The sequence below is a fragment of the Ranitomeya imitator genome, chromosome 1, assembly GCF_032444005.1.
Source record: "Ranitomeya imitator isolate aRanImi1 chromosome 1, aRanImi1.pri, whole genome shotgun sequence".
Lineage (NCBI taxonomy): Eukaryota > Metazoa > Chordata > Amphibia > Anura > Dendrobatidae > Ranitomeya > Ranitomeya imitator.
The window spans coordinates 1,206,132,730-1,206,159,417 of record NC_091282.1 but is presented as its reverse complement, the minus strand read 5'-3'; the positions used below and the strand labels follow the sequence as shown (position 1 = coordinate 1,206,159,417).

At 46.6% G+C, this 26,688-nt stretch overlaps 1 protein-coding gene across 1 annotated transcript in view; it reads right to left on the bottom strand.

The window, feature by feature from the left end:
• Positions 1 to 8,563, bottom strand: part of PTCD3 (pentatricopeptide repeat domain 3) — a 56,810-nt gene extending 48,247 nt beyond the window's left edge. The window contains exons 1-8 of the mRNA XM_069744925.1: positions 8,384 to 8,563; positions 5,370 to 5,407; positions 4,525 to 4,561; positions 4,235 to 4,280; positions 4,037 to 4,105; positions 3,638 to 3,742; positions 1,803 to 1,926; positions 1,398 to 1,507 (exon numbers count right to left, since the gene is read on the bottom strand). Of these exons, the coding sequence (XP_069601026.1) occupies positions 1,398 to 1,507; positions 1,803 to 1,926; positions 3,638 to 3,742; positions 4,037 to 4,105; positions 4,235 to 4,280; positions 4,525 to 4,561; positions 5,370 to 5,407; positions 8,384 to 8,442 (588 nt within the window). The 5' untranslated portion in view covers positions 8,443 to 8,563. The remainder of the gene's footprint in view (positions 1 to 1,397; positions 1,508 to 1,802; positions 1,927 to 3,637; positions 3,743 to 4,036; positions 4,106 to 4,234; positions 4,281 to 4,524; positions 4,562 to 5,369; positions 5,408 to 8,383) is intronic.
• Positions 8,564 to 26,688: the final 18,125 nt, after the last annotated feature.

The window sequence follows — 26,688 nt, the reverse complement described above, 5'->3', positions numbered from 1 at the left end:
GATATATAAATTATGGACCAGACTGCGACAGATTCGGGGGGTTACGGGGCTGACTAAATTTACACCGATATGGTTTAATAATAATTTGGTTGAGTTTGCGGCCCTTGGAGTGCTGGCGGAGTGGAGGGCCAAAGGAATCCACTTGGTGGCTCAGATAGTTCAACAACGAGGATTAAAGTCCTTTTCGCAGCTGCAAGGGGAGTTTGGACTGAGACCGACTGGGGAGTATCAATATGCTCAGATGAAACATGCTTTTAAAGCTCAAAACAGGGGCGGTGGTGTTGAGATCCAAGAGGACATAGTTCTGGAATACGTGTGTGGGGAAGGGTCCACAAGGGGAGTCATTACCACCCTTTATAAGGACCTTCTACATGCATATTTGTTAGACTTCCCTTTAAAAGCGAGAGCGAAATGGGAAAGAGATTTAGGCCCAATGGAGGATGAAACCTGGGAATCGGTGTTGGAGTCGGTTCCACGAGTGTCGCTGAGCGAGCCGTATAGACTATCGCAGCTGTACATCTTGCACAGAGTCTATAAATCACCGGAAGTGTTGTGCAGAGCGGGGTTGCGAGCTGACTCTGAGTGCCCGAGATGTAAGACTGGGAATGCAGGAATATACCACATGATGTGGACATGTCCAAGACTGGTTGCTTTCTGGTTGGTGGTAATGAGCCGTGTGGAAGGGGCGTATAAATGCAGAGTGCCGAGAGATCCGATAGTGTGTATACTAGGATATGTAGAGGAAATTAGAGTGGATAACATCTGGAAGATAGCAATAGCTAGGCTATTATACATGGCAAGGAAGGTAATAGCAAGGAACTGGATCAAGGAGGAGCCGCCTACGAGGGGTGAATTCCTGAATTATGTTAAACATGGTCTCAATCTGGAAAAGGGGGTCTATAAAAGACGTGGGAAAATAGAAACGTTTGACAAAATGTGGTCTCCGTGGCTCGAGCTGGGATGAATAGTTATGGGAAACGGGAGAGTGAGAGCCTCTGAAAGGAAGAGAGTGCCAAAGGAACAAGCGAACATAAGTGAGTCAAATGGCTCAAGGAACCATCAATACTGGTAACAAAAGTATAACTGGGAAGGAGCTGTCAGGGGAGGGGGAGGTTTGGGTATGGTTGGGATTGTTGGGGGTTTGGAAAATGTTAAAATTTTTGTAAAATACTGGACAGTGCATAAATTGTATTGTGCATGTTTGCTTTCAATAAAAAACTATTTAAACAAAAAAAGAAAAACGACAACGCAAAAAAAGAAAAAAAGGCAGGGTCTGAGGGGTTAATGACAACCAGCAGAATTGTAAATGCAGCTCCGGAGGCTATAACTCAGCATCAGTTCAAGTTTCTATCTATAACTGAGCACTAATATGGCGTACGTGGGCAGACAACACTCACACTCTCATCCTCTTGGTGGTATTGGTGGTCATCAGTAGAGGGCTCACGGTCTCCATAAAAACACACGAGATCGAGAAGTTTGTTTGTAGTCTCCAGAGACGGCGTTGTGCCTACAGGAATGGGGAGAACATTACTTACACGGAAAACAAGGAAGCAGTATGGAAAAGTGCACAATGTCACAGCTCCTCTGCTCTTATCTGGCCAGAAGCAAGGACGGCTATTACAATGACCAGAAAGAGGTTATAGTGATATCTAATCACTGAAGGGGTATGGCCATTATTTATTCCTAGAATGTATCAGGACTCTCCGACTGGTAATGATGCCACCTCTCCTCACCGGCGAGCTGGGGAAATAATGGCGGAGGGCCCTTACACAGATACCGGAGGGGGTCGTCATGTCACGTACCGGCTTGAAGAAGTTGGTCGAACAAGTCTACGGACTCCTTCACTCTTCTGAGCTTGATGCGTTCGTTCAGGGCTTCCTCGCTGACGCTTTCAATCTGCGGCTGGATGTTCTCAGGCATCAGACACTGAAAGGAAAGTAAATCGGGTCAGGTCACAACCTTCTCTGGAAAACAGTGTGACCCTCAATAAATATGTAATAATATGCACAACGTGATAAATGGGCAAAGTCGCCAACATTGGTCACAGTCTTCACAAGAGCAGAGGTCCCATGTCCTCCATTAGAATGGATCGCCATGCTTACGTGCTCTGAGAAACCAATGAAGTAATTAGCACGTGCACCATACGGATATTTTTTTTATTAAAATAAAAAGTGGAAAAAAAAAAATTACTTTTGCAATTCTGAGGATAGGAGAATACGGGGATTCCCACATGCTGCCACCGGCCAGACGATGAAATGCGGCGAGTATAAAAACTTGGTTTTATTCATTCAACGCATTTCGGAGCAGGTTTTACACTTTCTATGTTAACGGAGAAAAGCGCAAAACTTACTCCGAAATGCGCTGAATGTATAAAGCCAAGTTTTTATACTCACCGAATTTCATCGTCCCGTCAGTGGCAGCATGTGGGAACCACCCGATTCTCCATTTATTATGTCCTTCACCCAACGGGTGTGAGTCCAGCACAAGTTTTTGCTTGATTTTTCTGAAATATCTACATTATTCTAAGCAAAAGGGTTTATATATATATATATATATATATATATATATATATATATATATATATATATATATATATATATATATATATATATATATATCGCAAGCGCCGGCAACGCGCCATTTTCTTGGTCCTCCTGCTGCCGGAATCGGCGCCTGCGCAGTCCGCGCTTTCCGGCGCCATTTTCTTGAAGACATACTGCAGGTATCTTCAAGAAAATGGCGCCGGAAAGCGCGGACTGCGCAGGCGCCGATTCCGCCAGCAGGAGGACCAAGAAAATGGCGGCGGAAAGGAATTAGGTGGCACATGTAACAAATTGCTGTGGCATGAGGCTGTGGCACTTCATGCCACAGCTATTTGTTACTTACGCCACCTGATATGGGGCATATACTATGGAGCAGCATATGGGGCATATGGATGGGAGCAGCAAATTAAAGAACGGTGCCGCAGGATGAGAGCAGCACATGCCAGAACGGGGGTGCAGGATGGCAGCAGCACATGACAGGATGGGGACGCAGGATGGAGCAGCACATAACAGGATGGGGGCGCAGGATGGGAGCAGCACAGGACAGGATGGGGACGCAGGATGGAGCAGCACATGACAGGATGGGGACGCAGGATGGGAGCAGCACATGACAGGATGGGGACGCAGGATGGGAGCAGCACATGACAGAACGGGGGCGCAGGATGGGAGCAGCACATGACAGAACGGGGGCGCAGGATGGGAGCAGCACATGACAGAACGGGGGCGCAGGATGGGAGCAGCACATGACAGAACGGGGGCGCAGGATGGGAGCAGCACATGACAGAACGGGGGCGCAGGATGGGAGCAGCACAGGACAGGATGGGGGCGCAGGATGGGAGCAGCACAGGACAGGATGGGGGCGCAGGATGGGAGCAGCACATGACAGGATGGGGGCGCAGGATGGGAGCAGCACATGACAGGATGGGGGCGCAGGATGGGAGCAGCACATGACAAGATGGGGACGCAGGATGGAGCAGCACATGACAGGATGGAGACCATATACCAATATAAATGCTCGCCACCCGGGCGTAGAACGGGTTCAATAGCTAGTAATAATAATAATAATAATAATAATAATAAAGCCCACTACTTACAGGAATGTGAGGCTCTGCGATATCCTTCTGGAACAGGTTCGGATACATATTCACAATATATTTAGCTGCATTTTTTCCAGATTCTTTGGACATGGAATAAAATTTCTGGAACAAAAAGTAAAAAAGGTGAAAAATTATTAAATAAAAAAAGCAAACAAACACAAACATTGACCACAGAGCGGAGGCAAATAACAGGGAACTGGTGATTATAGTCCAATGTGAAAAAATGCCAGCTAATAACATAGAGGCCCCTATATACACCAGTGTAACGTCATCTGACCCCGACCATCTGCTGTGTCCCAATGAAAACGCATGCACACTCATTCATCCTGAGCGTGCATGTGCGTGGGACGGTCGGGAGCGACTGATGTTACGCTATCGCATGGAATAGTTTCTTACATAATCTGTGGATGTGGTGGGAATGAGGTAAGGGTCATCCTGAAACTTGTAGGAGACGGCTGTTGGATCCTGCAACAAAGAGATAAAGATTATTCTAAAAAAAATAAAATAAAAAAGTAGAAAGATAAAACCTACACTTTTTTTTTTTTTTTTTTTAAAAAAGGTAAATAAAAAAAAAAAAAAAAAAAAAAACCTTACATGATTGACTGTGTACGCCAGGGCCTGGAGGACCGCCGTCTTGTCCCTGCAGAGAGGTATAGTAATGGACAGAGGTAAGAAGCCGGTGACAACTAATACATTCACGCTACCATTCTGCTGATCACACACTGCAGCGCCCACTACAGGAAAACAGGAGTATTACATGGCGGCCAGTCACATAGAGAAACCACCATGTGACACATGACCGTCCCACAATAAGGGGAAGGCTCAGAGAGAAGGACGCCGTCTATTAACCCATTATAGGTTTGCTTATGTAGTAAAGTACTGACCAGGTCTTTCTTCTTGGAACTTCAATTTCTTCAGCATCTTAAAAAGAAAAAAAAATTCAGACTGTTAATGCACTTTATTATGTCCCATAAAATAACATTAATCCAACGCAGAAATCTTGCAAATGCGTAAAAAATCTCCGATTTGGGCCATTTATGCTTTAGGTTCACCGGGGCGCACAAACATTTGAATCCTAGGATGACACTATCAGATTGTACCACTGCTACCTTACCGATCCCCCACCAATACTACCCAGGCCCCCCGCCAGTCTCAGTAGTTTCTGTCTGTTCCATCCATCCATGTGACCACTACAGCTAATGACTGGCTGCAACAGTGACCGACGCATCAAACCGCTGTGACCAGTGATCGGTAGCAGGGGTCACATACCTGTCTGGAGCAAACAGGAATTACTGAGACCGGCGGGGGGCCTGGGTAGCAACAGTAAAGGAGCAGTGGAGAAGAGCTGAGACAAGTTTTTTTTTTTTTTTATATTTTACGTTAAAGCATTTTGGATCGTTTTAGGAATAAAAATAAATCATGAGTTGCCATCCCCTTAAAACATTTGTGTCCCGTTATAAGAGGCCACACAAACAGCATCAGGTCCTCAGGTTGTGTCCCACTTGGCCAAACAACTATACCAGGTGCTTACCTGGGAGAAATAGGACGTCTGTGCAGATTTTTTAGCTTCTACATGCTAACAGAAATATCAGCATTCACTGACAGCAGAGGAGCCTGCTCTATATACGGAGCAACAGCCGCACTGCAGACACGGCAATTATTGCTATGGATTCCGCAGAGCCGTTCCTGCTCATGTCATATGTAGCTGCTGAGACAAGGAAACACTCACCTGTAGCCGCATGATGGCTGCTGCTCTGACAAAGACACCTGAAGAAACAACAGAGGGTTACAACGGCGCGCAGAACACAGAGGAGGGTTATAACAACGCAGCAGAAAACAGAGGAGGGCTACAACGGAGCGCAGAAAACAGAGGAGGGCTACAACGGAGCGCAGAAAACAGAGGAGGGTTATAACAACGCAGCAGAAAACAGAGGAGGGCTACAACGGAGCGCAGAAAACAGGAGGGTTACAACGGAGCGCAGAAAACAGAGGAGGGCTACAACGGAGCGCAGAAAACAGAGGAGGGCTACAACGGAGCGCAGAAAACAGAGGAGGGCTACAACGGAGCGCAGAAAACAGAGGAGGGCTACAACGGAGCGCAGAAAACAGAGGAGGGCTATAACGGAGCGCAGAAAACAGAGGAGGGCTACAACGGAGCGCAGAAAACAGAGGAGGGATACAACGGAGCGCAGAAAACAGAGGAGGGCTACAACGGAGCGCAGAAAACAGAGGAGGGCTACAACGGAGCGCAGAAAACAGAGGAGGGCTACAACGGAGCGCAGAAAACAGAGGAGGGCTACAACGGAGCGCAGAAAACAGAGGAGGGTTATAACAACGCAGCAGAAAACAGAGGAGGGCTACAACGGAGCGCAGAAAACAGAGGAGGGCTACAACGGAGCGCAGAAAACAGAGGAGGGCTACAACGGAGCGCAGAAAACAGAGGAGGGCTACAACGGAGCGCAGAAAACAGAGGAGGGCTACAACGGAGCGCAGAAAACAGAGGAGGGCTACAACGGAGCGCAGAAAACAGAGGAGGGCTACAACGGAGCGCAGAAAACAGAGGAGGGCTACAACGGAGCGCAGAAAACAGAGGAGGGCTACAACGGAGCGCAGAAAACAGAGGAGGGCTACAACGGAGCGCAGAAAACAGAGGAGGGCTACAACGGAGCGCAGAAAACAGAGGAGGGCTACAACGGAGCGCAGAAAACAGAGGAGGGCTACAACGGAGCGCAGAAAACAGAGGAGGGCTACAACGGAGCGCAGAAAACAGAGGAGGGCTACAACGGAGCGCAGAAAACAGAGGAGGGCTACAACGGAGCGCAGAAAACAGAGGAGGGCTACAACGGAGCGCAGAAAACAGAGGAGGGCTACAACGGAGCGCAGAAAACAGAGGAGGGCTACAACGGAGCGCAGAAAACAGAGGAGGGCTACAACGGAGCGCAGAAAACAGAGGAGGGCTACAACGGAGCGCAGAAAACAGAGGAGGGCTACAACGGAGCGCAGAAAACAGAGGAGGGCTACAACGGAGCGCAGAAAACAGAGGAGGGCTACAACGGAGCGCAGAAAACAGAGGAGGGCTACAACGGAGCGCAGAAAACAGAGGAGGGCTACAACGGAGCGCAGAAAACAGAGGAGGGCTGCAACGGAGCGCAGAAAACAGAGGAGGGCTGCAACGGAGCGCAGAAAACAGAGGAGGGCTACAACGGAGCGCAGAAAACAGAGGAGGGCTACAACAGAGCGCAGAAAACAGAGGAGGGCTGCAACGGAGCGCAGAAAACAGAGGAGGGCTACAACGGAGCGCAGAAAACAGAGAAGGGATACAACGGAGCGCAGAAAACAGAGGAGGGCTACAACGGAGCGCAGAAAACAGAGGAGGGCTACAACGGAGCGCAGAAAACAGAGGAGGGCTGCAACGGAGCGCAGAAAACAGAGGAGGGCTACAACGGAGCGCAGAAAACAGAGAAGGGATACAACGGAGCGCAGAAAACAGAGGAGGGCTACAACGGAGCGCAGAAAACAGAGGAGGGCTACAACGGAGCGCAGAAAACAGAGGAGGGCTGCAACGGAGCGCAGAAAACAGAGGAGGGCTACAACGGAGCGCAGAAAACAGAGGAGGGCTGCAACGGAGCGCAGAAAACAGAGGAGGGCTACAACGGAGCGCAGAAAACAGAGGAGGGCTACAACGGAGCGCAGAAAACAGAGGAGGGCTACAACGGAGCGCAGAAAACAGAGGAGGGCTACAACGGAGCACAGAAAACAGAGGAGGGCTACAACGGAGCGCAGAAAACAGGAGGGCTACAACGGAGCGCAGAAAACAGAGGAGGGATACAACGGAGCGCAGAAAACAGAGGAGGGCTACAACGGAGCGCAGAAAACAGAGGAGGGATACAACGGAGCACAGAAAACAGAGGAGGGATACAACGGAGCGCAGAAAACAGAGGAGGGCTACAACGGAGCGCAGAAAACAGAGGAGGGATACAATGGAGCAGAAAACAGAGGAGGGCTACAACGGAGCGCAGAAAACAGAGGAGGGATACAACGGAGCACAGAAAACAGAGGAGGGATACAACGGAGCGCAGAAAATACATCCCCAGAGCTCAGGTCAGGAACTGGAGGTTTTGCCTATTGATGCCTCATTACTAGGATACACCTGATCAGCAGTGGCCCAAACCACCGCAGCCTCCCTGTGACTGCAGCCTCTCCATCTCCTCACTGACACAGGATTGCAGCCTCTCCATCTCCTCACTGACACAGGACTGCAGTCTCTCCATCTCCTCACTGACACAGGACTGCAGTCTCTCCATCTCCTCACTGACACAGGACTGCAGCCTCTCCACCTCCTCACTGACACAGGACTGCAGCCTCTCCATCTCCTCACTAACACAGGACTGCAGTCTCTCCATCTCCTCACTGACACAGGACTGCAGCCTCTCCACCTCCTCACTGACACAGGACTGCAGCCTCCCCATCTCCTCACTGACACAGGACTGCAGCCTCTCCATCTCATCACTGACACAGGACTGCAGCCTCTCCATCTCCTCACTGACACAGGACTGCAGTCTCTCCATCTCCTCACTGACACAGGACTGCAGCCTCCCCACCTCCTCACTGACACAGGACTGCAGCTCCTCCATCTCCTCACTGACACAGGACTGCAGCCTCCCCATCTCCTCACTGACACAGGACTGCAGCCTCTCCATATCCCCCGCACTATATACACGGCCCCTTCCCCCTATATGCTACCTGAGCAGCGTCCCTGTACGGAACCGCACAGCTCCCAGCCTCACACAGGGCAGCGCCATGACACCAAGACCAGGATTGTACCACTCACAAGAGAAAACAGGGGCGTCAGTTATCCCCCCTCGCGCTACTACACCCAAACACTGGTACAACCCGGAGTGTGTTTAATTCTTTCCCAAATGTGAGCGATATCCTGCGTCACTATTCAGGGTATAACAGGAAGCGACAAGCTACTCTCACTCCCTCTCTAAACAACTTGGTACGTTCCACTTGCGGGTTACACACGTGTTTAGTGCCCTTGACAGACCGGCAGTGAGAGTCCACTAGTAATGACGTCATTGGTTGTTGTCCATCGCAACCAATCAGCGCTCTGCTTTACTGACGCACTGTGGAGATGTGAAATTTGGTTGCTATGGGCAACAACTACCTTGTGCGCCATTTTTTAATACAGAGAGATTATAATAGTGGAAAAACTACACAGGAATAAATAATAATATAATGTGTCTAGTCCCGGGGGCATATCTGTAAGGAAATTAAAGTAATGGTAAAAAAAAAAAAATAATTACATATAAAAGGTGCTATCTGTAACTGCTGTAAACAGAAAAAAAAAAACATTTTTTTTACCCAGGATTTTTAAAGATCGCAGCAAAAATATAATTTTACCTCAATTTATTACAAAAGGAAAAAAAATCAGCATAGTGTTGTGTGAACATGGCCTCGCCGCCGAGCGTCAACGTTCAGCAATCTTTGTGCAAAATGTTTTTGGTTTTTTTAGGCTGTCGGGATCACACTCAGTCGGAGCAGCCTTTGGAAGTGGGGAATCACCAGAAATAATACACAAGACACGTCTTGTATAGTGTATCACTGGGAAGTCTCTGAAGCACGCCTGCCTTCAAAGTGCTATCCCTTCTTTATATAGTTGTTTCAGTAGGTTTAGTGGTTATACAAGTTTTGCATGTTTAAACAAAGAGACAAAACAGGAAAGAAAGAAAAGAAAAGAAAACAGTTTCGTGGGCGGCAGTTTCACAACAAACAGTACAAAGGCAATTCCACAGACAAGAAAAACAGGATTTCATACTATAGCTAAAATGTCCTTGAATGGACAGGTCAATATTTATCACAAATTCTTTTTTTTTATTTTTGTTCATTGAGGTAATCATTTTTGTTCTGCTCTTCACAATCCCCCCTTTGACATATTCCATTCAAAACCTTGTCGATCATTTTAGTCATTCTTTTTGTGATATTACATTGACACTTCCCTCTCAGCTGCCACTAAACTTCTATCTCTCACTTCCTCCTTTGGCCTCACTCAATGGTCTTCTACAGCCACCCACAAAGATGGTCACACACTGGACCTCATTCTCACCCGCCTCTGCTCCCTATCTAACCTCTCAAACTCACCTCTTCCTCTTTCTGACCACAACCTACTTACATTCTCTTCCCTTTCCACTCCTTGTCTACAACCCCCACCCCACCCCACAAACTCTCACACCCTCGCAGAAATCTTAAACACCTTGATCTTCACTCACTCTCTGAATCCCTCCTCCCTCTCACAGACATAAGCTCCCTACACAATGCGGATGATGCTGCCACTCTATATAACACCACAATAGCTGCAGCTTTGGAATCTCTTGCCCCTCTCACACATACCAAAGCTCGCAAAATCAACAGACAACCCTGGCACACCAGCATGACAAAAGAACTGAGGCGAGCTTCCAGAGCTGCTGAGCGCAGATGGAAATGATCCCACTCCATCGAGCACTTCATCGCATTCAAACAGTCCCTCACTGCTTTCAAAACCATGCTCGCCACAGCAAAACAAACCTACTTCTCATCTCTCATATCCTCCCTGTCTCACAACCCCAAACAGTTATTCAACACCTTCAACTCTCTCCTCCGTCCCCCAGCACCTCCTCCCTCCCCACTCATCTCAGCTGAAGACTTCGCCTCATTTTTCAAGCAGAAAATTGAGAACATCAGAGACAATTTTAGTAAACAACCCCCAGAACCCTTCCTCCCAACTACCCAGCCCTCCACCTCCAAAACCAACTTCTCCACCATTACAGAAGACGGACTCTCCACTCTACTCTCAAGATCGCATCTCACCACCTGTGCACTTGACCCACTCCCATCCCACTTCATCCCAAACCTCACCACAGTCTTCATCCCAACCCTAACCCATCTCTTTAACCTATCACTAACAACTGGCATTTTCCCCTCAAGCTTTAAACATGCCACAATCACACCTATCCTCAAAAAGCCCTCTCTTGACCCATCCTCTGTATCTAGCTATCGCCCTATATCACTTCTCCCCTTTGCCTCAAAACTACTGGAACAACATGTCCATATTGAACTGTCCTCCCATCTATCTTCCTGCTCCTTCTTCGACCGCTTTCAATCAGGCTTCCGGTCACACCACTCCACTGAAACTGCCCTAACTAAGGTCACCAATGACCTATTAACCGCCAAGAGCAAGCGACACTACTCTGTCCTCCTCCTCCTGGACCTGTCCTCTGCCTTTGACACAGTGGACCATTCCCTGCTGCTGCAGACCCTCTCATCCCTTGGCATCACAGAATTGGCCCTATCCTGGATCTCATCATACCTAACTGACCGTACATTCAGCGTCTCCCACTCACACACCACCTCCTCACCTCGCCCCCTATCTGTCGGAGTCCCGCAAGGTTCAGTTCTAGGACCCCTGCTCTTCTCCATCTACACCTTTGGCCTGGGACAGCTCATAGAATCTCACGGCTTTCAGTATCATCTCTATGCTGACGACACACAGATCTACATCTCTGGACCAGATATCACCTCCCTACTAACCAGAATCCCTCAATGTCTGTCTGCTATTTCATCCTTCTTCTCCACTAGATTTCTAAAACTTAACATGGACAAAACAGAATTCATCATCTTTCCCCCATCTCACGCGATCTCCCCAACGAACCTATCCATTACAGTAAACGGCTGCCCACTCTCCCCAGTCCCACAAGCCCGCTGTCTTGGGGTAATCCTTGACACTGATCTCTCCTTTAAACCACATATCCAAACCCTTTCCACTTCCTGCCGCCTCCAACTCAAAAATATTTCACGGATCCGCACATTCCTAAACCAAGAATCTGCAAAAACCCTAGTCCATTCCCTCATCATCTCCCGCCTTGACTACTGTAACCTCCTGCTCTGTGGCCTCCCCTCTAACACTCTTGCACCCCTCCAATCTATTCTAAACTCTGCTGCCCGACTAATCCACCTGTCCCCCCGCTATTCCCCGGCCTCTCCCCTCTGTCAATCCCTGCACTGGCTCCCCATCACCCAGAGACTCCAGTACAAAAGCCTAACCATGACATATAAAGCCATCCACAACCTGTCTCCTCCATACATCTGTGACCTCGTCTCCCGGTACTTTCCTGCACGCAACCTCCGATCCTCACAAGATCTCCTTCTCTACTCCCCTATTATCTCCTCTTCCCACAATCGCATACAAGATTTCTCTCGTGCATCCCCCCTACTCTGGAATGCTCTACCACAACATATCAGACTCTCGCCTACCATCGAAACCTTCAAAAAGAACCTGAAGACCCACCTCTTCCGACAAGCCTACAACCTGCAGTAACCACCGATTGACCAAACCGCTGCACGGCCAGCTCTACCCTCACCTACTGTATCCTCACCCATCCCTTGTAGATTGTGAGCCCTCGCGGGCAGGGTCCTCTCTCCTCCTGTACCAGTTGTGACTTGTATTTTTCAAGATTATTGTACTTGTTTTATTATGTATACCCCTCCTCACATGTAAAGCGCCATGGAATAAATGGCGCTATAATAATAAATAATAATAATAATAATAAAATAATATTACAAAAAAAAAACTTTATATTCTCGCATCCATTACACAAAATTTATTTGTGCATACCGAGATACCCTTGAGTACAACCTTGAATAATACATATATAATTACAATAACCATAACTGTATGTATTAGGCTTTGCATAATCCCGGTAACCCACCCACCGATCCCTCTGAACCAATTGGCCGGGTTAAGAAAAGAAAAGGTATCTGACCACCAGCTATCCTTATTTTGGTCATTGTCTTTGTCATACTGATCCCTGAGTCGTTGTACGTCTTTTAATTTAAATCTCATACTCATAGTACTATTCGGGTCTATATAATGACAGCAGGTGGGTCCGATGATTTGACACATACCCCCTTGTGAGGCAGTTAGGTAATCCAATACCAGGGTATGTTGGTTAGTGACTATTATAAGCTGATTCTGTACAGCTATACTAGTATTTAATATGTCCAATATATCCCAAATCTGATCATCTAGATAATCCGTGGCTCTAACTAATTTATCCCACATTTGTGTTAACATAGGATAAATAAAAAATGGTACTAGCAATTTTGTTGGGAATTCCCATTTGTACTATATGCGGCCTCCCCGAGGGACGTGGTGAGTTATCTGCAGCTCTTTTATACAGTGTGTGCTTGGGCACGGCTTGCATATTCACTTGTTTATTTGAAATTATGAAAGTAGCCGGGGTTAGGCGTCCTAATGTACAAGTACCCTTTATACCTACGGGAAGCCATTTATATGCTCCTTCTCCGCATATCCAAAATGTACCCTCAGGCAGATCCCACAAAGCTGAGTGCTGCAATACCAATCTGTGAGCCAAATCCACAAAACTAGATACATTCTGAAGCATACACCAAGAGGGTTTTTGTCCCAAGGGGCTACAGTACCCGGCTGCGGGATTCCCACATACATGCATTCCGTTGACATACTCATTGGATTCATTACAAACCAGGTTCCCCGGCTTACTTGTACAACTGTCTGCATCACCTTGGGGGAACAACTCAGAATGTTCCCATTTTCTATTATGTATGTATCTTTCCAATACTGTAGGTTTGAAAGCATCAGAGGAAGGGGTGGTTGTACTGAAACTGAGCTGTAGATTTTCAGTGGGGACCTGTCCTAAATCAGTTAATCCAGTCTTATTCCTAGGTACCCATTTTCCTCCCTTGAATGCTAAATATTGTAAGTTGTCTATTTTTCCTGTAAGATTGCCCTGCCACCAAGGAAATTCTACCCATCCCACAATTGGTATGGCGATTGTAGTATTCCATAGTCTAGTATTGCCAGGTTGGTTGTTGGCCAGGTTGTCTGAACAATTAGGCCAAGCGAATATTTCTTCAGCTGACACGGGAACTGCTAGAAAAGGTATACTTGTGGCTGATACTGGTGAATGGGTACAGATCCAACAATCTGCCAGGGGTTGCGTATTATTTAACAAGTCATGCACTAATTTTCTATGATGTTGTACGAATCTATTGTTCAAAGGGGCTAGAGAATTCAGTCTTTCCCATGCCTCCGTTGAGGTTAACATTATTAACATCAATATCATGAGTCTTATACTGCTTTTTTGCAATGGCTTGCATGTATCCATGATGCCTTTCCTTCAAGCTTGACTGCTGTTGGAGTTGTTAACAGGACTTGGAAAGGTCCGTCAAATCTCGGTTCCAGAGTCTTTCTGGTGTGTCTTTTCACGTAGACTTGATCACCAGGTTCCAACTTGTGGCCTCCTTCGAGATTTTCTGGATCTGGAAGGGAAACAAAAACTTGCGAATGCACTTTAGTTAAACGTTTTTGTAATTCTTGTACATAAGCAGTTAAAGTCTCAGTATTCAACATCAGTTGTTGTGGAAAATAACAACCCAAATTTGCTGCTCTACCAAAAAGAATCTCGTGGTGAAAGCTTAGCCTTCCCCCTTGGGGTGTTTCGGATGGAATACAGGGCAAGTGGTAGACACTCGGTCCAAGGCTTTCCTGTTTCTGCCATGGCCTTCTGGATTTTTAATTTTATTGTCCCATTTAATCTTTCCACTTTACCTGAACTCTGTGGATGATATGGAGTGTGAAACTGGTTTTCTACTCCCAACATTTTCATAACATTCTGGAATATTTCCCCAGTAAAATGGGTACCTCTATCTGACTCGATCACCTCAGGCATGCCGTAACGGGGTATCAGTTCATGTGCTATTTTAATGGCAGTAGTTTTTGCTGAGGCTTTACGAACTGGATAAGCCTCTGGCCACCCTGAGAACATGTCCACACACACAAGCACATATTCGTATCCATTGTACCTAGGAAGTTGGATGTAGTCGATCTGGAGTCTTTGAAAGGGATACAGTGGTCTTACATGATGCTTGGTTGGGGTTTTAATGGCCTGACCTGGATTGTGTGCCAGGCATATAGCGCATGCAGCACACATGTTCCGAGCAAAATTACCAAAGCCTGGAGCCAACCACCTTTCTTTTACCTTGAGCGTCATAATCCTTGCTGATCTTCTGCCCCTTTTTTCTGCCACTGCCCTCGTTCTTCGTCGTCTACCTGTTTCTGAGCTTCCTTCAATCTTTCCTCATCATCTTCAGAGCTATCTAGTGTGTGGGCATGATGTAAGGGTTTACGTGCTGCCTGTTTTGCTGCCTTATCGGCTTTATCGTTACCCCTGGCTTCCTCGGTGTCGAGGCTCACATGTGCAGCTACCTTTATCACCGCTATTTCTTTAGTTTCTTGTGCTGCCTCCAGAATCTGTCTAATGAGGGAGGCATGTTTAACAGGTTGGCCTGAAGCAGTCATATAACCTCTGGCTCTCCATATTACGCCAAAATCGAAAATAATGCCATGTGCATATCTAGAATCAGTGTATATGTTTGCTGTCTGATCTTTGGCTATTTTTAGAGCTTCAACTAATGCCGTAAGTTCTGCTTCTTGTGCAGACTGATTAGCAGGGAGAGGTTCTGCTTTCAGCACTTCATGCTGAGTTACTACCGCATAACCTGTATGAAATTGTCCATTCATATCTGCATATCTACTGCCATCTATGAAAAGTTCAAATGTAGCATTACAGAGTGGCTTGTCACGTACATTACATAAGCCCTGAGTCTCTTGTTCCATTAATTGTACACAATCATGCATTGACTTTGATGGGTCAAAGGAGTTGGAGAGTGCAGTTGCAGTTTCCTCAGGTATGGTACCCCCCTCAGACTCTAAAGGGAGCAAAGACGCGAGATTAAGAGTCTGAATCCTGGCAAAGGAAATGTTGGGCGGCACTGAGTAGTAGGGAACATTGGAGACGGAGGTGTCTGGCCATTGAAATATGTTTAGGTTGGACCTGGTTAAGAATGCCATGTACATCATGAGTGGTCTGAACTAGAAGTGGATGATCAAGAACAATCTCAGAAGCTTTATCTAATAACAGTGAAATTGCGGCTACTACTCTTACACAAGAAGGTGCGGCTCTAGCTACAGGGTCCAGATGAGCTGATATGTATGCCACAGGTCTCTGTTTGTTTCCATGTTTTTGTGTGAGCACCCCTGTAGCATGTGAGGATATCTCAGCTGCCATCAATTGAAAAGGTTTAGTGTAGCCTGGGAGTCCCAAAGCCGGAGCTGATACCAGTGCTGTTTTCAAAGAGGAAAATGACTGTTTAGCCTCTTCACTGAGTGAATATGGTGTGTTGGCAATACAGTCATATAAAGGCTGCATGAGTTGACTTGCATGTATGATCCACTGTCTACAGTGTGAAACAATACCTAGGAAAGCACGCAGCTGTTTGTGATTCCTGGGTTCAAGCATGTTATGTATGGCTTCCGTACGTTGAGGTGTGAGGTGTCTGATGCCCTGTGATATGCAGTGACCTAAAAACACGACTGTTTGTTGACAAGCCTGGAGTTTCTGTCTATTTACTTTACAGCCTTCTTGCGCTAGGAAAATTAAGAAATTAACAGTTGAGGTAACTGCCGTCTGCTCATCAGGGCAACAAATAAGTAAGTCATCTACATACTGTAGAATGACTACTCCTGGTTCTGGGATGAAATTTTTTAGCACGGTCTGCATTGCTTCAGAGTACAAAGTTGGTGAGTGTACCATACCTTGTGGCAATCTTGTCCATGCTAATTGTTTACCCTTGAATGTAAAGGCAAACAAATGCCAGCAGTTCTTATGTAGTGGCACAGAAAAAAATGCGTTTGATAAGTCAATTACCGTAAAATATGCAGCAGTGCTGGGAATTTGAGACAGTAAGGTATGAGGATTCGGTACCACAGGGGTGACCGGTGCCAAAACCTTATTGATTTCCCGTAAGTCGTGCACCATGCGATATTTCACAATAGTTTCTTTGGAGGACACTTTCTTTTTAACAGGATATAAGGGTGTATTGGCGGGTGACCTGATTTCTACCAAAACACCTTGTAACACATAATCCTGAATTTGTTGAGAAATCGCCTGTTCTTGCTGGGCGCTGATGGGGTATTGCCTAAGCTGAGGTAATATGGTTCCCGGGGCAGTTTCTAACAGTATAGGAGCTACTGATAAAAATCCTACATCAGTGTCTCCTTTTGCCCATAGGCTGTCAGGAACCCGAGACAAGTCAATTTTTGCTTGTTGAGTGTAAATTTCGGGAAAATCCTCCATTGCCTGTATTCTAACATATGGTTCCAGAGTTTCTGCATCTTCAGGGATGGTCAGCATAACTGTGCCATCTTCTCTAAAATGGATGTTTGCATGCATTTTACTTAAGACATCAGTACCCAACAAGCAGGTAGGTGCACCTTTAGCAAATAAAAATTTGGATACAAAAGTTTTAGGGCCAAAACTCACATTTAAAGGTTTTGTAAAGGGCAACGCCTGAATTTTACCATCATACCCTTCTGCATATGTAACCTTTGAGGATATATTGTCAGGATATGGTAAAAAGTCCTGATTTAAAATGGAGGATGTTGCTCCCGTATCTATCAGAAAAGGTACATTTTTACCCTCAACTTCAACTTGTATTATTGGTCTTCTAGAAGGAAGAGAGACCTGCATAACTTTCAGTCATTCTGAGCTGTCTGTTTGATCAGGCACTGGGTTATTTATCCTATTTTTGGGTACAAAGGTTCCTGAATCTATATCTGTTTTTCTCTTCCTACATTCCCTTTGGAAATGTCCTGGCTTCTTACAGTAATGACAAGTAAACTTTTGATTAGCAGAGCCAGTATTAGCCTGTGCAATTCTTACTGGCTTAGAATTTTCTCTTAAGTCCATTTCTATCCCTACAGCTTTCTGTCTAGCCAGGTGTGGGTCTTCCAAGGTTCTCCAATCAGGGGTTGCGGCCTTAAGCTTTTCCTTCACTTTTGGAGACAATCCATCTATAAAGGTTTTTGTAACTAACCTCATCATTCCTGGAGCGGTTAGATCCATGCCTTCATCTCTGAAATTATTTTCTACACTTAGATAATATTCGTCTACTGATTGTCCAGATTTCTGAGCCACCACTCCCGTTGTTCCTCTCTGCCTCTGTCTCTCCCTCATGAAAACCATTAAGTGATCTACAAATTGTGTACCTGATTCTATCGTTTGTAAGGCACCATCTCCTGCTTGGGGCCTATGTACCTGTAGATTTGCTAATAGCTCCTGGAAGAGTCCAGGAGTCATTTTCATTCTACATAATTCTTCTCCATCTGCCCAAACTCCAGCATGAGTCTGCATAATTTGCTGTATATATTGTGCAAATCTAACTGGACACTGGGTGAGATCTGGTGCGTTATGCAAGAGAGACATGCCTTCAGCGGGGGACCAAGGGAAATATTGTCGAGTTTGGTGATATCTAGTTCCCATTACTCCGTCAGCACCAGGTTCCCTAAAGGGTCTTGGTACTACCCTAACAGGGGAAAGTACAGCGCCATGTCTAGGTGTACCACAGGCTAGGCAATCATTTCTCCAGTCTGGATTTTGTTGTCCACAGTGCGGACATACCCATCCTCCTGGTCCGGCTAAACTTTGAGGTGGTGTTTGGAGAAAAGATGGGGCATGTGGGTTAAGGTATGGGGGTGGGGTATTTTTAGATTCCACATTTTGTTTTTCTCCACAGCCTGTGGGTCTAATACACCACTTTTTACTCTGTTGATTATATGTCCATCCCTCATTTTCTGCTACCCTAGAGACATCAATCAATGCTTGGATCTGATCTATCCATTTCTTGTCTCTGATTATGCCTTTTTTCCTTTCCTGAATTCCTTCCCATAGTTTTCTACTAAAAGCTTCTGCCCTAGTAACTCCAAACTTACTAAAAATCTTTTTCAGCCCCTTAGTGGCATCTTCACCACTTCTCTCCTTTATGATAGTATAGATATCTAATTCTTCTGGTTCCGACTTTGTTTGCTTATTCCCCATTTTCTTATCCTGAGCTTTCTTGCCCTAGGTGGCGTTTGGGTATGAGAATACCTCGTTACCTTCTTCCTAAGGAGCTAGGATGTCTTTTTCTTGCCCTAGGTGGCGTTTGGGTATGAGAATACCTCGTTACCTTCTTCCTAAGGAGCTAGGATGTTTAAACTGTGTTGATGTAAGAAAATCCTGATTCCTACACCTATAGCAAACAACACAAATGCAACCAGACAGAAAAAGAAAAAGAACATACAACGTATCTTGTCCCAGGCTAATTTATCTGTCCTGGCAGGGCCGGCGTCAGCACCCGGCACAGCGGGCAAATGCCGGGGCCTTGGGAAGAAAGGGGGGCCCACTAGCAGCTGGGAGAGCAGAGCAGGAGATAACATGCTCTCTCCGCCCACAATGTCACTGCTGGCTGCGTTCTCTTAACCCCTATGTGCCAGCTCTGACACAAGCATCTTCTCACTCAGTCAGTGCAGCCAGGCAGGCACACACAGGGGTTAAGAGAAGGCAGCCAGTGTGACATTGTGGGCGGAGAGAGCACGTTCTCTGCTCTGGCCCCTGGCTGGCTGCAGACAGTGCTGCTGAGCTGAACTTATCAGGAAGATTCCGGAGGAGCTAGTCCTACCAGAGTGCAAAGGTATCCAGCAATAATTGCAGTTGGTCCTGTGGCTCAGTCTGCTGCTGTCTGTCTCTGCTGCCTAAAAATGTGGGTGATGTCTGGAGGAGCAGCTGGTGGGGTGCAGCCTGCAGCCACCCAGCTCTCCCAGAACCCCAGAATACATGCATGCTGCACCAAACCTGCACCAGTGGGGTAGGAAGAAGCTTAACCCCTTCCCATCTGTATGAAGGTTATTGCTAAACCTTAAATATAACAATCTGACCCGCATAAATGGGGTTAACCAGATGCCAGGAGGAAGGGGAGCTGCTGCCATGTGGGCTGTAGGTTGGGGCCCGTGGCCCCATGCTGGTGACTGGAGGGACTTTGCCCAGTGCTGGCATGTGGGTGATTTCTGCTCCGGAGTCTCAGCTTCTCTCCTCCAGGTGACACTGTGCAGTCACAGCAACATTGGTTGTGTCTGTCCAGGTCCCAGCAGCTGCCACTGCTCCCACCAAGGACATGGCATCACTTAACCCTTCCCCTGCAGCCACCGGCAACAAATCCACATTATTCCTTCATTAAATCAGGTTCCAACCCAATAGAGGAGCAGACATTTCCTGCTGCCATTAGGGTCCGGGAGGGGGTGACATTGGCTGCCCTGCTACTCTGTAGTGGGGGGTGACAAGTGTAACATGGGGTAACGATGAAGGAGAAATGCACAGGATAATAGTGAGAGCGACAGAGGGCAGTGTATGGTATGGAGCAGTCACGGGTGGGCTGCAGGATCCCCCCATACTGTACATGATTGCTCGGGACAGGGAGGCGTTTAATGAGCTTCTAATGACGGGGCACTAATTGGGTCATTAGGGTTTGTGGAAAGGATTCAGCATCAGGTCCCTCATTAATGCCCGAGCGATGTTACTTTGTAGCACAGATCTGTTAGGGCCGCAAAACCAAACAACGTTGTTTATGTAGAAAAGTCTTTGTTTCATAGAAAAACTCAAAACAGAAAAGATTTTCTGATACAACAACGCCCTGCTCACGACACTGCACAGCACCTCTCCTGTATATATACACTGCACAGCACCTTTCCCCCTGTATATATACACTGCACAGCACCTTTCCTCCTGTATGTATACATTGCACAGCACCTCTCCTGTATATATACACTGCACAGCACCTTTCCTCCTGTATATATACACTGCACAGTACCACTCCTCCTGTCCTGTATATATACACTGCAGAATTTACAATAGCTGTCACTCATGTAAGAAGTGAAATCTGGCATTGTACTATACATTTCTCTGCCATATCTGTGCATCATAAATCGGGTATGTGTTAAAGGGGGGGGGGGGCCCACTGAGACTCTTTCGCCCGGGGCCCTCAAAAACCTGGAGCCGGCCCTGTGTCCTGGGCTTATACTATCACATACAACGTATTCTTCTCCCAGGCTAATTTATCTGTCCTGGGCTCATACTATCATACACTTATCCGTCACCAGATTTTTGTCAAAGACAGGATCAGAGATTGAACATAGGCGCGGAGGTCTCCCCGAAAGGACGCAACCACGTTGCCCAGTGGGACAGTCACTTCTTCTGTTTCAACCCCCTGGGCGGCTTATAGGGCTATTCCCAACTTCCACACACCTTCTATTCACATTCACTCTCATTCAATGCCGTACTCCGTGAGGTGATCAATTCCTAAATAGTTCAAGAACCCGAGCTATAGGTATCTGTTGTGAATTCTGTGGCTGAATTCACTCCTGTGGTCACAGGTGGTACTGCAGCTTCTGAGCTTCCTCCCTCAGGTGTTCTGGTGAGCTCGTTAACTGCTTCATTACTTAACTCCGCCTGATGCTGCTATCCTTGCTCCTTGTCAATGTTTCAGTGTTGGATCTGAGCTTCTCCTGATTGTTCCTGTGACCTGCTGCTCTGTATAGCTAAGTGCTTTTTGCTTTTTTTTGTTGCTTTTTTTTCTGTCCAGCTTGTCTTTTGTTTTGCTGGAAGCTCTGAGACGCAAAGGGTGTACCGCCGTGCCGTTAGTTCGGCACGGTGGGTTTTTTTTTGCCCCCTTTGCGTGGTTTTGCTTTAGGGTTTTTTGTAGACTGCAAAGTTCGCTTTACTGTCCTCGCTCTGTCCTAGAATATCGGGCCCCACTTTGCTGAATCTATTTCATCCCTACGTTTTGTCTTTTCATCTTACTCACAGTCATTATATGTGGGGGGCTGCCTTTTCCTTTGGGGAATTTCTCTGGGGCAAGTCAGGCCTATTTTTCTATCTTCAGGCTAGCTAGTTTCTTAGGCTGTGCCGAGTTGCCTAGGTAGTTGTTAGGCGCAATCCACAGCCGCTTTTAGTTGTGTTTAGGATAGGATCAGGTGTGCAGTCTGCAGAGTTTCCACGTCTCAGAGCTCGTTCTTGCATTTTTGGGTATTTGTCAGATCACTGTGTGCGCTCTGATCGCTAAGCACACTGTGTTTCTGGATTGCCTTCATAACACCTGTCATTAGCAAACATAACAGTACAAGGAGCCAAACTAATGATTCTCAATAGAGGGAAAGAAAAAGTTCTGACATCATTTTTTTTTTTTTTCTGCTCTGTGTTCATTTCTTTTTTTTTCCCCTAGACATTTGGGTGATTCTGGACACAGGTGTGGACATGGATATTCAGGGTCTGTGCTCTTCAATGGATAATCTCGTTATAAATGTACAAAAAATTCAAGATACTATTGATCAGAAATCTATGTTAGAACCAAGAATTCCTATTCCTGATTTGTTTTTTGGAGATAGAACTAAGTTTCTAAGTTTCAAAAATAATTGTAAGCTATTTCTGGCCTTGAAACCTCATTCTTCTGGTAATCCTATTCAACAGGTTTTGATTATTATTTCTTTTTTGCGCGGCGACCCTCAAGACTGGGCATTTTCTCTTGCGCCAGGAGACCCTGCATTGAGTAGTGTCGATGCGTTTTTCCTGGCGCTCGGATTGCTGTACGATGAGCCTAATTCAGTGGATCAGGCTGAGAAAAATTTGCTGGCTTGGGGCCAGGGTCAGGATGATATAGAAGTATATTGTCAGAAATTTAGGAAATGGTCAGTAATCACTCAGTGGAATGAATCTGCGCTGGCAGCTTTGTTCAGAAAGGGTCTCTCTGAGGCTCTTAAGGATGTCATGGTGGGATTTCCTATGCCTGCTGGTTTGAATGAGTCTTTGTCTTTGGCCATTCAGATCGGTCGACGCTTGCGCGAGCGTAAATCTGTGCACCATTTGGCGGTACTGCCTGAGGTTAAACCTGAGCCTATGCAGTGCGATAGGACTATGACTAGAGTTGAACGGCAGGAATACAGACGTCTGAATGGTCTGTGTTTCTACTGTGGTGATTCCACTCATGCTATTTCTGATTGTCCTAAGCGCACTAAGCGGTCCGCTAGGTCTGCCGTCATTGGTACTGTACAGTCCAAATTCCTTCTGTCCATTACCTTGATATGCTCTTTGTCGTCGTTTTCTGTCATGGCGTTTGTGGATTCGGGCGCTGCCCTGAATCTGATGGATTTGGATTATGCTAAACGTTGTGGGTTTTTCTTGGAGCCTTTGCGGTGTCCTATTCCATTGAGAGGAATTGATGCTACACCTTTGGCCAAGAATAAACCTCAATACTGGGCCCAGCTGACCATGTGCATGGCTCCTGCACATCAGGAAGTTATTCGCTTTCTGGTGTTGCATAATTTGCATGATGTGGTCGTGTTGGGGTTGCCATGGCTACAAACCCATAATCCAGTATTGGATTGGAATTCCATGTCGGTATCCAGCTGGGGTTGTCAGGGGGTACATGGTGATGTTCCATTTTTGTCGATTTCGTCATCCACCCCTTCTGAGGTCCCAGAGTTCTTGTCTGATTATCAGGATGTATTTGAAGAGCCCAAGTCCGATGCTCTACCTCCGCATAGGGATTGTGATTGTGCTATCGATTTGATTCCTGGTAGTAAATTCCCTAAAGGTCGATTATTTAATTTATCCGTGCCCGAACACGCCGCTATGCGCAGTTATGTGAAGGAATCCCTGGAGAAGGGACATATTCGCCCATCGTCATCACCACTGGGAGCAGGGTTCTTCTTTGTAGCCAAGAAGGATGGTTCGCTGAGACCGTGTATTGATTACCGCCTTCTTAATAAGATCACTGTTAAATTTCAGTATCCCTTGCCATTGTTATCTGACTTGTTTGCTCGGATTAAGGGGGCTAGTTGGTTCACTAAGATAGATCTTCGTGGTGCGTATAATCTGGTGAGAATCAGGCAAGGAGATGAATGGAAAACTGCATTCAATACGCCCGAGGGTCATTTTGAGTATCTAGTGATGCCGTTCGGACTTGCCAATGCTCCATCTGTGTTTCAGTCTTTTATGCATGACATCTTCCGTGAGTATCTGGATAAATTCCTGATTGTTTACTTGGATGACATTTTGATCTTCTCAGATGATTGGGAGTCTCATGTGAAGCAGGTCAGAATGGTTTTTCAGGTCCTGCGTGCTAACTCTTTGTTTGTGAAGGGATCAAAGTGTCTCTTCGGTGTGCAGAAAGTTTCATTTTTGGGGTTCATGTTTACCCCTTCTACTATCGAGATGGATCCAGTTAAGGTCCAAGCCATCCAGGATTGGATTCAGCCGACATCTCTGAAAAGTCTGCAAAAGTTCCTGGGCTTTGCTAATTTTTATCGTCGCTTCATCTGTAATTTTTCTAGCATTGCCAAACCATTGACCGATTTGACCAAGAAGGGTGCTGATTTGGTTAATTGGTCTTCTGCTGCTGTGGAAGCTTTTCAGGAGTTGAAGCGTCGTTTTTGTTCTGCCCCTGTGTTGTGTCAGCCAGATGTTTCTCTTCCGTCCCAGGTCGAGGTTGATGCTTCTGAGATTGGAGCAGGGGCGGTTTTGTCACAGAGAGGTTCTGATTGCTCAGTGATGAAACCATGTGCTTTCTTTTCCAGGAAGTTTTCGCCCGCTGAGCGTAATTATGATGTGGGCAATCGAGAGTTGCTGGCCATGAAGTGGGCATTCGAGGAGTGGCGTCATTGGCTTGAAGGAGCTAAGCATCGCGTGATGGTATTGACTGATCATAAGAACTTGACTTATCTCGAGTCTGCCAAGCGCTTGAATCCTAGACAGGCCCGTTGGTCGTTATTTTTTGCCCGCTTCGACTTTGTGATTTCGTACCTTCCGGGCTCTAAAAATGTGAAGGCGGATGCTCTGTCTAGGAGTTTTGTGCCCGACTCTCCGGGTTTATCTGAGCCAGCGGGTATCCTCAAGGAAGGAGTCATTGTGTCTGCCATCTCCCCTGATTTGCGGCGGGTGCTGCAAAAATTTCAGGCGAATAAACCTGATCGTTGTCCAGCAGAGAAACTGTTCGTCCCTGATAGGTGGACTAATAAACTTATCTCTGAACTTCATTGTTCGGTGTTGGCTGGTCATCCTGGAATCTTTGGTACCAGAGAGTTAGTGGCTAGATCCTTCTGGTGGCCATCTCTGTCACGGGATGTACGTACTTTTGTGCAGTCCTGTGGGATTTGTGCTAGGGCTAAGCCCTGCTGTTCTCGTGCCAGTGGGTTGCTTTTGCCCTTGCCGGTCCCAAAGAGGCCTTGGACACATATTTCGATGGATTTCATTTCTGACCTTCCCGTTTCTCAAAAGATGTCAGTCATTTGGGTGGTCTGTGATCGCTTTTCTAAAATGGTCCATCTGGTGCCCTTGGCTAAATTGCCTTCCTCCTCTGATTTGGTACCTTTGTTCTTTCAGCATGTGGTTCGGTTGCATGGCATTCCTGAGAATATTGTTTCTGACAGAGGTTCCCAGTTTGTTTCAAGGTTTTGGCGAGCCTTTTGTGGTAGGATGGGCATTGACCTATCCTTTTCCTCGGCTTTCCATCCTCAGACTAATGGCCAGACCGAACGAACCAATCAGACCTTGGAAACATATCTGAGATGTTTTGTTTCTGCAGACCAGGATGATTGGGTGTCCTTTTTGCCGTTGGCTGAGTTCGCCCTTAATAATCGGGCCAGCTCGGCTACCTTGGTTTCTCCATTTTTTTGCAATTCTGGGTTCCATCCTCGTTTCTCTTCAGGACAGGTTGAGTCTTCGGACTGTCCTGGTGTGGATTCTGTGGTGGATAGGTTGCAGCAGATCTGGACTTGGGTAGTGGACAATTTGATCTTGTCCCAGGAGAAAGCTCAACTTTTCGCTAATCGCAGACGCCGTGTGGGTCCCCGACTTCGTGTTGGGGATCTGGTTTGGTTATCTTCTCGTCATATTCCTATGAAGGTTTCCTCTCCTAAATTTAAACCTCGTTTTATTGGTCCGTATAGGATTTCTGAGGTTCTCAATCCTGTGTCTTTTCGTTTGACCCTCCCAGACTCCTTTTCCATACATAATGTATTCCATAGGTCGTTGTTGCGGAGATACGTGGCACCTATGGTTCCATCTGTTGAGCCTCCTGCCCCGGTTTTGGTGGAGGGGGAATTGGAGTATATTGTGGAGAAGATTTTGGATTCTCGTGTTTCTAGACGGAAACTCCAGTATCTGGTTAAATGGAAGGGTTATGCTCAGGAAGATAATTCCTGGGTTTTTGCCTCTGATGTTCATGCTTCCGATCTTGTTCGTGCCTTTCATGCGGCTCATCCTGGTCGGCCTGGGGGTTCTGGTGAGGGTTCGGTGACCCCTCCTCAAGGGGGGGGTACTGTTGTGAATTCTGTGGCTGAATTCACTCCTGTGGTCACAAGTGGTACTGCAGCTTCTGAGCTTCCTCCCTCAGGTGTTCTGGTGAGCTCGTTAACTGCTTCATTACTTAACTCCGCCTGATGCTGCTATCCTTGCTCCTTGTCAATGTTTCAGTGTTGGATCTGAGCTTCTCCTGATTGTTCCTGTGACCTGCTGCTCTGTATAGCTAAGTGCTTTTTGCTTTTTTTTGTTGCTTTTTTTTCTGTCCAGCTTGTCTTTTGTTTTGCTGGAAGCTCTGAGACGCAAAGGGTGTACCGCCGTGCCGTTAGTTCGGCACGGTGGTTTTTTTTTGCCCCCTTTGCGTGGTTTTGCTTTAGGGTTTTTTGTAGACTGCAAAGTTCGCTTTACTGTCCTCGCTCTGTCCTAGAATATCAGGCCCCACTTTGCTGAATCTATTTCATCCCTACGTTTTGTCTTTTCATCTTACTCACAGTCATTATATGTGGGGGGCTGCCTTTTCCTTTGGGGAATTTCTCTGGGGCAAGTCAGGCCTATTTTTCTATCTTCAGGCTAGCTAGTTTCTTAGGCTGTGCCGAGTTGCCTAGGTACTTGTTAGGCGCAATCCACAGCCGCTTTTAGTTGTGTTTAGGATAGGATCAGGTGTGCAGTCTACAGAGTTTCCACGTCTCAGAGCTCGTTCTTGTATTTTTGGGTATTTGTCAGATCACTGTGTGCGCTCTGATCGCTAAGCACACTGTGTTTCTGGATTGCCTTCATAACACCTGTCATTAGCAAACATAACAGGTA